The 16417-nt window shown below is 42.2% G+C and overlaps 1 protein-coding gene across 12 annotated transcripts in view; it reads right to left on the bottom strand.

Annotated features, from left to right (window-relative positions):
* Positions 1 to 16417, bottom strand: part of RARB (retinoic acid receptor beta) — a 343315-nt gene that overhangs the window by 35806 nt on the left and 291092 nt on the right. For all 12 annotated transcript variants that reach the window (XM_083705963.1, XM_083705968.1, XM_083705960.1 and 9 more), the window contains one exon: positions 11068 to 11209. In XM_083705963.1, coding sequence (XP_083562089.1) covers positions 11068 to 11209 — 142 coding nt within the window. The remainder of the gene's footprint in view (positions 1 to 11067; positions 11210 to 16417) is intronic.

The following is a 16417-nucleotide window of genomic DNA, read 5'->3' as shown; positions in this document are numbered from 1 at the left end:
GGTTCCTTACTGAGTCATCTGCAGTTCGACAGACCGCTCCTCTTCCCAGGTTGAGAGGTAAAATGGTGACAACAGGTAATATCTATTGGGACAGAGTGACTTTTGCAGCTGTTGTTAAAAGTTCTTGGTGCAAAACAACAAAGCGTGGGGCAGAGCGATGGAGAAATTTCAGGATCAACAATGAGATATCAGCTCCGCCCAAAGCATGACGGATAACAGCAACAACCAAGGAAAGAAAGACATAACATCTTACAAGGAGGAACATCTTACAGGATCTTACATAACATCTTATAGGAAGAAACACCACGGACGGAATATTTGACACACACAGGAAGAACAAGGACATAGTTTGAGTTCCTCACTTGAAATTTTATAAATCATTTAATGTGTCAACACAAATAGATGTTATGAATACTGCAGTTGTTATAAGAGGAATTATGATTATGACCAGAATGTAACTGAAACTAATAAGATTTTGGAACACAGAAATAAAGAAAATCATCAAATCTAGCAAGTGGGGCCCCACTTTAACTAAATTATATAATTTGGTACTTGAATGACTGATATTAATAATTGTATTATAAATTGATATTGTTATAATGAGGTTAATATCTGACTGAAATTGAAAACTAATAAAATTTTATTTTTAAAAAAAGCATTTTAGATCCTTTATAAACTAAACAGAGTTCATATGTTTCTTATTATTTTACTTGCCCTGCTCCTCTGGAGACAAGCTCAGCTAAAAAGTCCGAATCCATTCAGGAATTAACAGGGAATCCTGGTTAATTAACATTAATAGGTCTACTCTGGGTAGGACTAACAGAAAAACCCTCAGTCTCATTTCCCCCTTGGTAAATAGGAGACCAAATGCAGATAGAGAGAAAAGTAATACCCAACTTACTGAAAGCGCCACAAAAACACATTTAGATCACTTAATATATCATTGGTTCCTAAAGGGTATCCCTGAGGAGGAGTCACTCTAAATCATTTAGCAAAACTTGAAGCAGATCACTCTACTCATTAAAGCTGTTGAAGCAGTTGGGGGGGGGGGGGGAGACAGTCCTGCAGGCAGCTCACTTCCCTAGAGAGAATATAAGCGTTCAGATTATCTTTGAACTCCAGAACTACCCTGAGAAAACCTCTAATTCTTAAAAGAAGCATGCAGTACAGAGAAGCTCCTTGAAGTTGTATTGAGTTTTCCAACGAGTTTTTCCATTAACATTTTATTTGCTTGGAGCAGTGGTTAAGAAATGAAGTAAAGAGGGGGAAAGTAGGTCAGTGTGCTTCTCTTTGCATGTCTTCCTGACGCCATTAAAAGTGCCTGTCAGATGACTAGCCAAGCCAGTAATCCACAGTAAAAGCATGTTTGCATTCAGCTGCACTTTCTGCCAGGGGACACGCGGAATCCCATTTAGCTCCAACTCCCAAATTTAGGCATGTGTCTTGAAAACGCAAAGAATCTCTTCATTGTGGATATATCCAAGCCAAGTCTGCAATGTGCCTGCAATAGGCAACCCGTTACAGATTTGGGACAGCTAGAATCCTAGAGATAATGAAACAGTTTTCCAGCCTTTGGCACTTCCTGTAGGACCAAACAGTACAGCTTTTAAAAGTCAGTTTCAGAATCTTCACTAAAATACTTTTCACTAGAACTAGGACGAAAATACCTTTTTAAAAAAAAATGCTATTTTTCTGTGACACACACAAATGATTCTACTGGAAAGGGGTGGGATAAGAGGAGAAACAAGCTAACAGTTTGAACCCCATAATCTGGAATCTCCTCCAAACCTGTGCCAAAGTTTTGCAGGTTTTTTTGCAGCGAAAACTCACGTTTTGCAGTGCACCACAAACCGAGTAATTGATACATCAAACACGGGGTTTGTACTTAATCAAAAAAATTGGGATCCTCTAGTTAATGGGACCGAAACATTTCACTGCAGAGATCCCTGTAAGTTTTCTCCTGTTACCTGCAGCACTTAAACTGCAATCCTATACATACGTACCTGGGAGTAAGCCCCACTGACCTCAGTGGGTCTTGCCATGGATATACACACATAGACCATTCTTCTAAAATCCTAAATATAGGGATTATAATTCACTTATAACAGATATTTTTAAGAGTTGCCTTTCCACTGCTCGCATTCTACTTCCTGTTTTGTTTGTTTCCACCTAAGCAACACATACCCAGGCTTTGTATCAAATATGGAACATTTCAGAGGAAAGAACTGCCAAATGAGATCTAAAAAACCGCAGTTCAAGAGAGTGAAGACACTTCAATCGGATGTTATTAGAGCCAAGCCGTAAGGTTAGCATCTTGGCATGAAGCCAAAGGAGCTGAAACATGGCAGAGAGCCACTGCGGTAAGCTGGCTTGTCAAGATCGCAGCTTTCGATAATCCGCTCCACAAAAATATGTACGCCGTACTGTTACTGAAATAAGCACAATCACTTATTTATGTAAGATGTATAAATGCACATTGCCCTCAAAAGGTGGTGTTCAAAATTCTGTAGAAAATCCTCCAACCATCAGATTTAAAATTATACCTCAAAATTATCAGTAGCAATCAATACATAGCTATTAATAATACAGTGGTACCTCGGGTTACATATACTTCAGGTTACATACGCTTCAGATTACAGACTCCGCTAACCCAGAAATAGTACCTCGGGTTAAGAACTTTGCTTCAGTGGTACCTCGGGTTACATATACTTCAGGTTACATACGCTTCAGATTACAGACTCCGCTAACCCAGAAATAGTACCTCGGGTTAAGAACTTTGCTTCAGGATGAGAACAGAAATCATGCTCTGGCAGTGTGGCAGCAGTAGGCCCCATTAGCTAAAGTGGTGCTTCAGGTTAAGAACAGTTTCAGGTTAAGAATAGACCTCCGGAACGAATTAAGTACTTAACCTGAGGTACCACTGTAGTGTAGCCAGAATGCCTTAAACAGTTCTCTAAAATCAACAATTATGGAACTATACACATTTCTTAAGAGGAAAGGAATTTCATGAACACAAGGCCACCACCGTGAAAATTGTTCCTGGCATTTCTCATTGATAAGCTAGAAAGCAGGTCCTCAAAACAGGTCATATTGCCACAGGTAGGCCTTCAGTTAACCTGGTCCCAAACCAGTTAGGGCTATAAACACCAAAACCAAACCTTTAAATTGCATCCAGAAACAAACTGGCAGCCCGTGTAACCAGTACAGAATCTGTGCAATGTGGTCCTGTCATCAGGAACCGACCAGTGTTCTTGCTGATGTTTCCAGACAGTCTCCAAAGGCAGCCCCATGTAGAGCGCATTGCAGTAACCCAGCGCATTCTAAATGAAACCAGAACATGCGTCACTGAAAAAGTCTGCATGCAAAGCACTGAGCTGCACCTCTTTCTCTAAAAAATATTAAATGTGGACCTTCCTATTGCTTAGTCAAACTGAAGCAACAACATATGACCTGGAAGAAAACAAGAGCTGGGATGCTAGTGTAACGATTCTTGGAATTTAATAGTAATATAAGTGGAACTGATGATGATGGTTATATTTAATGATATCCCATTTTCCCCAGACCAGAACTCAAGGTAGCTTACAGATAGAAATAGAAAAACACAGGCAAAATAGGTGGGGGGAGAGCTAAAAACAAAAAATATAATTCTTAAAAAGTAATTAAACACTTGCAATATATAAAAAGATCTACAAAAAAACAAATTAAAACAGCAATAAAAGCACCACAGCACTAGCCCGCTCCTTAAAAATATATAGCTTAACCAAAATACAGGATGGCTGGCAAGGAAAGAAGGATTGCCAAATGAAAAGCAAACCAGACAAGAAGTGGGCATAATTTTGTCAAAAACGGATGCTGCAGAAGAAGAGCAGTGAAAGGCTCACCACAGATGTTATACCTCAGAGAATAAGGCTTAGCGCAACTTCCAGCTGAGGACATGTAATCAATCTTTGTACGAGCTTATTAGTTGCATCTCCCTTATGTTACTCTACCCCAACAAAGAAAACGAAAAGGCACACACAAAATGGGAGGCATCAGTAGGATGATTCAACTAAAAAGCGCTAAAGCTCATGTTTCTGCTACGATGAGTCTCACGGTTGTGTGTTGGAAATGAAAAATCAATGTCAGAAACTAAAAATAATTCAATTCCCCTGCCCCACAAAGCCTGGAAAACTGAAAGGAGCTATTCCAGAACTAACCTAACCCCCTTCTCTCAGTAGCAATCGTATATTTTTCATCCTCTTTCAGAATCCTCAAATACTCACTCCACTAGAGTACTTGAGTGGATCCATGTTCCACTAGGACAAACACCCTGCTCCCCACACTCTGGACTGTGCAGCAGTTATTCAGAAACATCGCTCCTTCCTTCTTGATTCTGCTATCTGCTATCCTGTTTCCCTGAGCATTAAGATTTGTCTCTGGGTTTCGTCCCCCCACCCTTTCCCCAACTTTATTCTTTAGCAATTCTGAAAAGATGCTAGTCACAAGGCACGGCAGGAGGGGGAAATTACCATTTTCTACACTTGCCCACTTCTGAACATAGCCCCATTGAGTTCAATAGGATTTACTGTTAAGCAGTACCAAGCAGTACCATCTGAAGGAGCATCTCCACCCATATCGTTCTGCCCGGACACTGAGGTCCAGCACCGAGGGCCTTCTGGCGGTTCCCTCCCTGAGAGAAGCCAAGTTACAGGGAACCAGGCAGAGGGCCTTCTCGGTAGTGGCACCCGCCCTGTGGAACGCCCTCCCACCAGATGTCAAAAAGAACAACAACTACCAGACTTTAAGAAGACATCTGAAGGCAGCCCTGCTTAGGGAAGCTTTTAATGTTTGATGTATTACAGTATTTTATTATTTTTTTGGAAGCCGCCCAGAGTGGCTGGGGAAGCCCAGCCAGATGGATGGGGTATAAATATATATTATTATTATTATTATTATTATTATTATTATTATTATTATTAATGTTCAGGATTGCAGCCTTAATGTGGGGTTTATGTTGCTGTCACAATGGGCTCAACCTCCCACCATTCCCACCCCCTAAAAATATATATATATATGCAGAGAGATGTATCAGAGTGGTATCCCATCAGATGTATGCAATGCCCTCTTGCCCCTTGACAGGCCCCTCCTACAGTGCTCCTACGGCTTCAAGTGCACTGCAACACTTCCTGCCATTCACAGTGGAAGAAGGCCCTCTTCTACATCTACAGGCCTTCTTCTGCATGGGGTGATCAGGTGGAGGGCAGCAGAGTTATGTTTTCCTTCCCAGAGTACCCTTCCTTTGTTGAAAGCTCAACAGGTCCAGGTACACTCAATCCCTGGGAAATTGTGTGCATGCCACATTGAGCCCCATTACGAATGGGGGGGGGGGAGGTGGAATATAAACACAAGAAAATAAATAAATATATAAACCACATGGGGTGCAGCTACCCGTGCAACTGAGCAAGATGCTCAAACCCCTTGGGTTGTTTCTTTTCGGCAGGATTATTCAACTGTCTAGAATGCTTTTCTGAAACCAAACGAGTTGCAAATGAACTTGCAAGCTATTAGTTCGCTGTACATGGCACAGGAGGGAAAGATCATTAGATGAGTTTGGTGCCGTTATTGCTATTACATAACCATCTCAGCAGAACATGGGTTTCATTTTGGTATTAATAATTTACTGGCGTCGTTGCTTTGAAAGCTTAAAACTGGCAGATGGAAGGCAAAGCGAAACTGGGAAGATGAGAGAGAGAGAGAGAGAGAGAGAGAGAGAGAGAGAGAGAGAGAAAGAAAGAGTCTTGCAGGAAACAGAAATAAAGCTACCTGCTTACAGAGAGTTATTAAACACTATCCTCAGAGGAGCAAAGATGTTTAATCACGGGGGGGGGGGGAATACACAGATATATTTAAATTTGGTCTAAACTAGGCCTAGCTGACGTATCAATACAACATCCAGGACCAATTTGAGGGCCAGAGTGCAACGGTGCCTTCAACCAGCTGTACATCGCAGGTGGGGTTTGCCTACGCCTTACTTTCTCCGCTGCTGCCTCCTTCCTCCCTGGTAGGAGTGGTGGTTTCACTCTGGGGGGCCGAGGCCAATGCAGCTTGCTCCTCCCTCCGCTTTTCAATATTGCGATGTTTGGCTGGTCATAACATAATGTTGAAAAGTTGATCTCACCCAGCCCTAGCCTAAACCATGCTTTTATCTATCAACCTGTACTGTTTGGGGGGGACAGGGGGTGGGCACGTGTGGGGGATTCCCTGGTCCTGAATGAGGTAACTGTGTCCCTGAAGGACCAGGTGCGCAGCCTGGGAGTCATTTTGGACTCACAGCTGTCCATGGAGGTGCAGGTCAATTCTGTGTCCAAGGTGGCTGTCTACCAGCTTCACCTGGTACGCAGGCTAAGAGCCTACCTGCCCGCGGACTGTCTCGCCAGAGTGGTGCATGCTCTAGTTATCTCCCACTTGGACTACTGCAATGCACTCTACGTGGGGCTACCTTTGAAGGTGACCCGGAAACTGCAATTAATCCAGAATGCGGCAGCTAGACTGGTGACTGGGAGTGGCATAACACTGGTCCTGAGAGATCTGCATTGGCTCCCAGTACATTTCTGAGCACAATTCAAAGTGTTGGTGCTGACCTTTAAAGCCCTAAACGGCCTCGGTCCTGTATACCTGAAGGAGCGTCTCCACCCCATCGTTCAGCCCGGACACTGAAATCCAGCGCCGAGGGCCTTCTGGCGGTTCCCTCATTGTGAGAAGTGAGGTTATGGGGAACCAGACAGAGGGCCTTCTCAGTAGTGGTGCCCACGCTATGGAACACCCTCGCTTCAGATGTGAAGGAAATAAGCAGCTATCCTATCTTCAAACGACATCTGAAGGGAGCCCTGTTCAGGGAAGTTTTTAATATTTAATGCTGTATTGTTTTTAACACTTGATTGGGAGCCGCCCAGAGTGGCTGGGGAAACTCAGCCAGATGGGCGGGTTACAAATATATTATTATTATTATTATTATTATTATTATTATTATTATTATTATTATTATTACCTTGTCCCTAACCTGGTGCTTTGATCTGTAACTTCCATCAGGAGTGTATCTAGAAAAGGAAAAAGGAAAGAAAATGGCCATCCCACCTGAAGGCACACAAGTACAGTCCTGGTGCAATGTGGCTGCCTTTTCTCCTAGCACAATACAGCGCCTGCCTCAATCTGGACTTGAGGACTGGACACTAATCCAAAGAGAAAAATTCAAATCTGCATCTGCCATCAGTCTTGGCTCATTAGCTCTGCAGAGCATTGGGGGGGGGGACCCCCTACAGTAAAAAGGGCCATAAAATCCCTGCATACATTCAAAGAGAATAATTATTCTGCTACAAATCTCTGAATTAATTGCAGCTCATCATTTACCTATTTGAAAGTAAACCGCTAGTTAGTGAAAGAAACAGGGTTTGCTGCTCTTCACAACCACATTATACTCATGAATACCTTTAAATTCCTATCCATGGCAGGGACTGCAGGAGGAGGCGGGCACAGGCTTTACGGACGCAGCTGCTTTCCAGTGAAACCGACTAAAAGGGCAGCCTCTGGCCGCAAGGCTGCCAGTTATCTTCTCCATAATACAGAGAATCCAAACAGTAATGGATACGCAGACAACTTCGCACAGCTCTGGTTGGGCGTTCATTCATTCCCTGCCCTTAGGAGCAGGCATTTGGGTTGCTATTAACGTTGTCCACCATGATTAACTTGCCCATTGGGGGCTGGTTCAGCAACATAGGCTTGTTTCCTTGCAGAGCCTTGGGAACATCTTCTTGTCCTTTGTTTGTGGCACTCACGCTGTACGGAGAAATGCGCTTGCAGCCAATCAAGCACTTTGTGAATAGAACGGCAGGAAGGGGAGGGAGACGTCATGCGCGTACACACACACACAGCCATACAGCTTTCCTAAGGGAATAACCCAAAACAGTGGGCAGTATTTAACTAGGTTTACACAGAGTAGGCCTACTGAAATTTACGGGCCGAACTGAAGTCACGTTCATTAATTTCAATGGGTCTATTATTAGTAAAACCTAAGTTTGAAACCACTCAATTCATTCAGGAACGCTAGTTTTTTAAAATTGCTCGTTAGGAACACTTTGCAAATGACTAATTTCTCATGCAGGCATTACTTTCATGTTTTTAATATCTTATCTGTGGATTCCTTCAGTGGGTAGGATGTTTTAATCCCGCCTTTTAAAATTAAGATTGTCTTTTAGATATTTGTTTTTCTTTTGCGTAGGTGTAAAAAAATCATCATCATCATCATCATCATCATCATCATCATCATCACATATCGCAAGTCACTTTGAGTTGCCTTGGTAAAAAAAGCAGCCAATTAAATTTAGTAAATAAAAAACGAATAAACAAAAATAACATCACAGTAACCTCGTACTGTGTTTCATACTAATGTTGCATTACCCTTATTTGCACCCAGAAGATATCAATGGCTGCACTTTTATTACTCTGCTTCCCTGCCAACTCTTGTAACTGAAAAATTATCAACTAAATATTTTATGTGGACTCCAAGTTGACACCCACCATCCAAAATTCTGCTACGAGACAGCTAGAGTTCAAAAAGTAATTTATACAGGCAACGGCTGTATTCCTCCCTCTACTACAGCATTGTTTTTCAATGCAGGTGCACGGAATATCTTGTTACACACTCTGGGCATCTTGCTTTTCAGATTCCTTCTGATTCTGGAGCTTGTAAACACAGGACAAGAGTTTAAGACCTACTTTGCTTTCGCATCTAAGTTTGCAGCGCTGTATTCTAACTGAGGAGTTTCAGGCAATTGAAGAAACACAGATGCTTAAGATTAGTTTAGCGGTGTACATTACAGCCCGGTTAGAAATCTCACCTCTTAAGACTCAAGAACAGAAAAAATATAAACTCAGCAATATGCACCTTGCAATGCACCTTATGATCAAAATGTTCTGTAGCTGACCCACTATGAGGTCAGAGGTGGCTTTAGTAGGGTGTGATTGGTGCGGTCACACTGGGTGCCGAGCTGCAGGGGGCGCCAAAACAAAGCTGTAGAATGTCGTGTGAGAAGTGGGGCGCTGAATTTTACTGTCGTACAGGGTGCCACTGCTGAGGTATATAAAAGGTAAAAACCTGGCTTGAAGGGCTATTGCACTCATGTCCTCCTGCCTGTGGGCCTCTAATGGGCGACTGGCTGACCACTTTTAGAGCAGAACGCCTGGCTAGACGGGCCTTTGGTTTGATCCAGCTGAGATTTTCTTATGTTCTGATGGCATTTTCTGACATTCACAAGCTGTGAAAGGCTGCAACATGTCCTCAGCCCCTAATAGGATTGCTGCTTTTCAGGGTTGCAGCTAGACAATGCCAGGATGTTTAAGTCGCTCCGCACTGTCCGCCAATTCACTGTTTTTCTTTTCCATCTGACTTACAACATTTCATGGCTCTTAGAAGTTATTGTATATACTCAATCTTCATTGGGCAGAGGAGCCCACCACAATTGTTAAGCATTTTTTTTGGGGGGGGGGGGACTTTGGCACTTCTGCATATCTTGGAAATCATGCTAGAATGCTGATATCTCCCCTCTTTTCCTCCCCTCCGACCTCAGAAGCCCTTTTCTGGCTCTAATTCAGTTGGCATGTAGGCACTGAATTTCCTGTTAGCTGTGTACATTTCTACAGGTACTACTGCAATGTCATGCAGCATGGAACTTGGGCAAGAAAAAGCCATCTCACTGTATTCTCTCAACTTTATTCCATGGCACCGTCAAAGGTTATTTGGAGAAACATTTCATGACTCTCTCCATAGGAGCCAACTCCTAGGGGTAGTGGGGGCCCAGCTTCTACAATAAAATATTTGAGGGAGCCGGGCCCCCACAAAATTGATTGGCATTCCCATTCAAATGGTGTGTGCACACAGCATCATGTGATCGATTATGCAGGACGGGGCTTACCTGCCCCCCCTGCAATATTTTATTCAAGTTGGGACCCCTGACTCCTCCATCCCACCTTTTGTCCTGACACTTGTACGTCAGTATTTATTTTTACTTCTGACTCTGCACATGTCTGCTTCCTCGCTGGTCTTTGCTAACAGGCAACTCCTTCTGTTCTAATTTTGCATGGGATCAGTTATTTCATCATTTGAGAGCTCTCTTTTTAAGCTTCTCTTCAATCTGCATGTTTATTATCAACAGATTTCACTCTGTAACACTCAGCTTCCGGATTGTGTGTGTGTGTGTGTGTGTGTGTGTGTGCGCGCGCGCACAAAGAAATATGTTTTTCTTACGAGCTCATCCACAGAAAAAAATATATACCAGGCTGCTTGGTCATAATGCAAGTGCTAAGCTAGATGTACAGGAAGCAGTCCCCACAAACAGTGAAGTGTGTGAGACTTGCACATGATTCATTCATGCGGGCTGCACAACACATGGGAGCCCTACTATGATCCTGCTGTTTGGATTGGGAACAGAGTTGCTGTGTAGTTTTGCAGGGATTCGACACAACCATTTAAGGGCTCCAACCAGGTAAAAAAAAAAAAGGTAAAGGACCCCTAGACAGTTAAAGGCGACTATGGGGTTGTGGCGCTCATCTCGTTTTCAGGCCGAGGGAGCCAGCGTTTGTCCACAGCCAGCTTTATGGGTCATGTGGCCGCTTCTGGCACAACGGAACACTGTGACGGAAACCAGAGCGCACAGAAGTACCCTTTACCTTCCCGCCACAGCAGTACCTATTTATCTACTTGCACTGGCGAGCTTTCAAACTGCTAGGCTGGCAAGGAGCTGGGACAGAGCAATGGGAGCTCACCCCATTGCGGGGATTCAAACCGCCAACCTTCTGATCGGCAAGCCCAAGAGACTCAGTGGTTTAGACAAATCCCCATGTAGACATGTGCTATATGATGTTAAAAAGGCCCTTTTTCCATTTTTTTAAAGGAAGAGATATTCAAAGTAGCATCCACACTAATTTCTGACCCCAATATGTCTGATTAGGAAGCCACATCCCCATGACCGCCACTGTAATCCAAATATATAGATATAGATAAGTAAAATGAGACAATTTCTACAAGCAACTCACATTCTTTGGACATTCCCACTTCAAAGCACTTCTGTAGTCTGCAGTACTGGCAGCGGTTCCTAGTGACTTTATTAATAACACAGTTCTTATCTCGGTGACATGTATAAACCATGTTCTTCTGAATGCTCCTGCGGAAAAAACCCTGCAATCAAGCAGAAGGAAAGAAAGGAATGAAATGAAACCTCTCATCATGTTGAAAGTTACTCTGCGAAGTGACTGAAATGCATGCAACACTATGACTAGGTTTGATAACCTTCAAGGCTTTATGAAATATTCAGCATCTAATATGATGACTTCACAACATGGTAAATACAATTTAATCAAAAATAAACAATGCTATTTACCAGTAGGGGGAATGTAGCCCAGTTCACAGAGCAAGGATTCAGAAAATAGAAGAAAAAAGAAAGGTTCATATATGGTGTGTCTTGGGGGGGGGGGCATTCTGCAAGAGCTTAGTAGAGGAACAACAAAAATCGCCCCCTCCATCAGGAAGACAGCTTGTGGCACAACCCAGGACCTCTGCATTAGTGCTAAACTAAAAGTACATTGCATGAATTTCCATTTTGTTGATGCCTCCAGGTGACCAGCCATTGATTCACATGGTGGCAGCATCCCCTAAGGTTATTTTAATGCCACCTGGCTGAATGTATGAACCAGGGCAAATCTTGTTTGTTTGCTTGCAGACATTTGGATACCAGCAACATAAAGAGGAAGGGAAAAAAACACATCATGGTGGTGAACAGAAGAAAACAAACAATAAATTCACACTCATAAATAAGTACAAAATACATAGGTACAAAGCACAAAACCCAAAACAAATCACTCCTGAAAGAAAGCTGGGATGAACTGGTGAGTTTTAACCGGGTGCTGAAATGCTAATACTTTAAGTGCCTGCCTTATGTTCATTGGGAGCAAATCCCAAAGGGAAGGTGCCAATACACTCATGTCTGAGTGGACATAAAACGAAGCCTCAAAGTGTACAACTCTATTAAGAGCATCTCTCCTGAGGATCGAAGGGACCAGGCAGAGGTATACAGGGAAAGACATTCCCAGAGATAATCTGGTTGCAAGATGTCAATCACAGAACGTTAATTTTATAACACCCTAGTTAGTTTATTTTATTGTTTTAAGAAATAGATCCAGTTCTGAATTCAGCAATAAACTTTGTAAACAATGGATTCTCTCGACTGGCTAAGTAAGCAAGGCAGTTAACTGCAATAGGATGCCTGCCAGTATTTAAATTATAGAGCCACACTGTAGCCTTTTACTTTTCATAAAGCCACATAATTTTAAAACCAGAAAGGGAAACTATTTGATCACAGCAAATATGAAGAGGCAGCTCACAGTTAGTTCAACCGAAGTGCAATGGCTATGGACTAAGGAATGAAAGCCATGTGACAGGTCTGAACCCACAGCAAAAATTTCAGAGTGAAATACCTGTTGTGCAAAGCAGTGGAGGCAAGGAGAAGAGATCACATTGGGGGGGGGGGGGACATAAACAATACAACATCTTCTCAGTGCTGGCACCTTCCTAATTTTAGGGATTAGTTTGGCTATTTAAGGATCCCAAAATGATTGTTTTCAGGGCTTCACAACTAAGCAAGATTCAACCCATGCACAATAAAACTATAGCAAGGTATCAAATAAAATTAAATGTGACTTCTCAGGTCTTTCTTAATTCTGAAAGGTTATTGTTATGTACTGAGTTGAATAAGATCTAATTTGAAGCAGCCTGGTTGGTCCTAGAACAATAGGATTCAGAATGCAGCAGTCTGATTGGTCCACAGGAGCCACCCAATCCAGCTCCAGGTGGAAGTGAATCCTGTTGTGGCCTGTTGTGGCCAACCTGATTGGCCTTTAGGAGAATCCCAGAATTAGCCAATCACATGGGGCCCATTGTGTAAATAATGTATATAAAAGCAGACGTTCTGGGGGTACTTCCATTCCTCCTCACCAATATGAGCTGAATAAAAAGCATGAAATCCACTCTCAACTCTGAGTATATTTCTGTTATCTGATAAAATAATTTTTTCTTGCTCATCTGTGTCTGAACTGAGGATTTAGTCCTTCTGAACAAATACCATGGCTTGAATTCCACGAACCATTTGAGGTTTTCGCCTCCTCCTTCCCACTGAAGCCCTATAAAAGATGCTGCTGAGAGCTGGAGGACCCTCCAGAAAGGTGTGCAGTACAAATATGGGGGCTGCAGCTGTGGGTGGAGGTAGATAATTAATGGTAATCAGAGACACCCAACTTGCACGAATGGAAGAGCTACCAGCTTGTGCAAAGGGGATATTTGGAACTAAGTCCGTGCTGTTGCTGATATTATAGGGAAGTCGGGCAAGAAAACATTTAAAAAAGAAATGAGCCACCCTATCCACAGAACACGGGGAACAAAACCTACTATATAATCATTACAAGAAGGGATACTCGACCCATTTGACTTGCATTTATAGGTCACCTGTTCAACAGTTGTCCTCTTAGGCTACGAGACCCAGGCAACCCTTTTAATTTAATTTAATTTAATTACAATTGCTCAAGAAGGAAAATGAGAAGGCCCCTCTCACTTACAGGAAGAGGTTGGATAGGCGAGTACTGATGTCTTCCTGTTCCCCGTGGTTGCAAATTGATGAACAACAGAGGGAGACATGGATTTGTCCCTTTGCTTTAAATCAACAAAATTACTTCCATGCAAATATTCCAGTGTACGGAACTGGCAACTGCAGAAAAGGTGACCCACAATATAAAGGTTTCCAAAGACTTAGAAGATCCAAAGCATTTTTATACTGTGTGGTGGGACTTTATCATTTTTATGAATACAACAAACCTCTAGGGCCTTCTGGAGACAACAGTGTGGGAAACATGGACTTTTTAAATGTTTCCACTAATGGGCGGCTCCTCACAGCTTCTGATTTTGTTGAAAAGAAAATGGATATGTGGCCCCCCCCCCTCTGTCGTTTCTGATATTTTAAAATTTGCTTTTGTTTGTATTTAGATCTTATGTACTGAAAATAAAAAAGATTGCCTTTTATAAGATAAATTGTAAGAAACAAAATCAAACTTATAGTTTAGCACAAAAGAATAAAGGTCACATCCCATGGCGAGGGCTGGCTCATGCCATGAGGCAAGCTGAGGCAACCGCCTCAGGAGGCAGGATCCATGGGGGCAGGAGATCCCGAAGTAGATCTTTATTCCTCCCTTGTTCTTGATGTAGTTCTTCACTCACCCCTTCTTTCCTGGTGTGGTGCGGGGCCGCCATTTTATGACTTGCCATCAGGTGCCAAATGTCTTGGGCCTTAGATATATCTAAATTTGTCTCTGGCAGGGCAAAAAGCCCAGAATAAAATTTAAGATTTTAACTGATGCAAAGGAAAGGGGGGGGGATTTGCCCTGCCAGACTTTAAACTTTAAACTTTACTATGAAGCGGCAGCATTCTGCTGGCTGAAGGACTGGCTACTTGAGAATACAGACATTTTGGATCTAGAAGGTTTCAATAATACTTTTGGGTGGCATGCATATTTGTGGTATGACAAGGTTAAAGCTCATAAAGGTTTTAAAAATCATATTGTCAGGAAAGCACTATTTAATGTCTGGACTAGATATAAAGACTTGTTGGAAAATAAAACTCCAAGGTGGTTGTCGCCAATGGAAGCTAAAGCTGTTAAGAAGCTTAATATGGAGTCTAAATGGCCGAGATATTGGGAAATTCTAGAATATGAAGGGGACAGACTGAAATTGCAGAGTTTTGAGAAATTAAAAGGGAAAGTGAGAGATTGGCTTCATTATTATCAAATAATGGAGGTCTTTAAGATAGACAGGAAAATCGGCTTCGAGGTGGAAAAATCAAAATTGGAGAGTGAGTTGTTAGAAGCCAGTACTAAAAATTTGTCAAAAATGTATAACTTGCTGCTGAAATGGAATACACAGGATGAAACGGTTAAATCAGCAATGATTAAGTGGGCTCAGGACATTGGTCATAACATCATGTTTGCTGACTGGGAAAAGTTGTGGACCACCGGGATGAAATTTACGGCATGTAATGCCTTAAGAGAAAATGTTATGAAAATGATTTACAGGTGGTACATGACCCCAGTCAAGCTTGCAAAAATCTATCATTTGCCGGACAATAAGTGTTGGAAATGTAAAGAAAATGAAGGTACTTTTTTTCACCTTTGGTGGACATGCCCAAAGATTAAGGCTTTCTGGGAAATGATATATAATGAACTGAAAAGGGTATTTAAATATACCTTCCTGAAGAAACCAGAGGCCTTTCTCTTGGGTATTGTCGACCAGGGGGTGTTAAATAAGGATAAAACTTTTTTTATGTATGCTACAACAGCAGCAAGAATACTCATCGCAAAGTACTGGAAGACACAAGATCTACCCACCTTGGAAGAATGGCAGATGAAGGTGATTGACTACATGGGTCTGGCAGAAATGACGAGCAGAATCCGAAACCAGGGAAGATAAACAGCGGAAGAAGATTGGAAAAAATTTAAGGACTATTTAAAGAACTACTGCAAAATTAATGAGTGTTAAAATGATGTTGGATTAGAAAATAAGCAGTTACTAGCGGTAAAGGATAAGTTAAAGAGAATAAGTAAGATTAAACTTAAGTTAAAATAAGGGAAGGATTTGCTGAATAATTGATTAGAAATTGGAATACAGAAAGGGGAAGTATGAGGAAGTCGGGGAAGTAAACTATAAGAAAATAAGATTTTGAAATTGTACTTGTTTTTTGTTTGTTGTGTCTAATGTATTGCTTTGTTTTGTTTTTGTTGTTATAAAAATTATGGAAACTTTAATAAAAAATTTATTAAAAAAAAAACAACAGAGGCTAGAACAGCAAGAGGGATTGCTGCTTTCACTGTGCAGCGATCCCTCTTGCTGTTCTGACTTCTGAGATTCAGAATTTTTTTTCTCTTGTTTTCCTCCTCTTAAACAAACAAACAAACAAACAAAAACAAAACAAATGTCTTGGGCCGGCCCTGCCCTTGGTGGGCCTTAGAGGGCAGAAAGCAGGGAGGCCAATAATAGATGGAGCCACAGCCAATAGGTTAACCTAATGCCAGTCCTCCTCAGAGCAAATCCACGGATGTAAGCCAGGTTGAGTAACTTTCAATGGGTAGGACTAGTATTTGACACAAGTCAATGTCAGGCAGAGCTAATTTGCTCCCATCCTCTTCCCTATAAGGGCAACACCGAGATGGAGGAAGCTGACAGGCAGAACCGCCTCCTGGACAGAATGTGAGTAAGGCAAGTGACTTAGTCCTGTCCATTAATTTCAGTGGGTCTCCTGAGAGTATGGGGGACGCAGGTGGCGCTGTGGGTTAAACCACAGAGCCTAGG

This window comes from Podarcis gaigeae (genome assembly GCF_964106915.1).
Source record: "Podarcis gaigeae genome assembly, chromosome: 12".
NCBI classification, from domain to species: Eukaryota; Metazoa; Chordata; class Lepidosauria; order Squamata; family Lacertidae; genus Podarcis; species Podarcis gaigeae.
The sequence above is the reverse complement of the archived record's forward strand: the minus strand, read 5'-3'. Positions and strand labels throughout refer to the sequence as shown.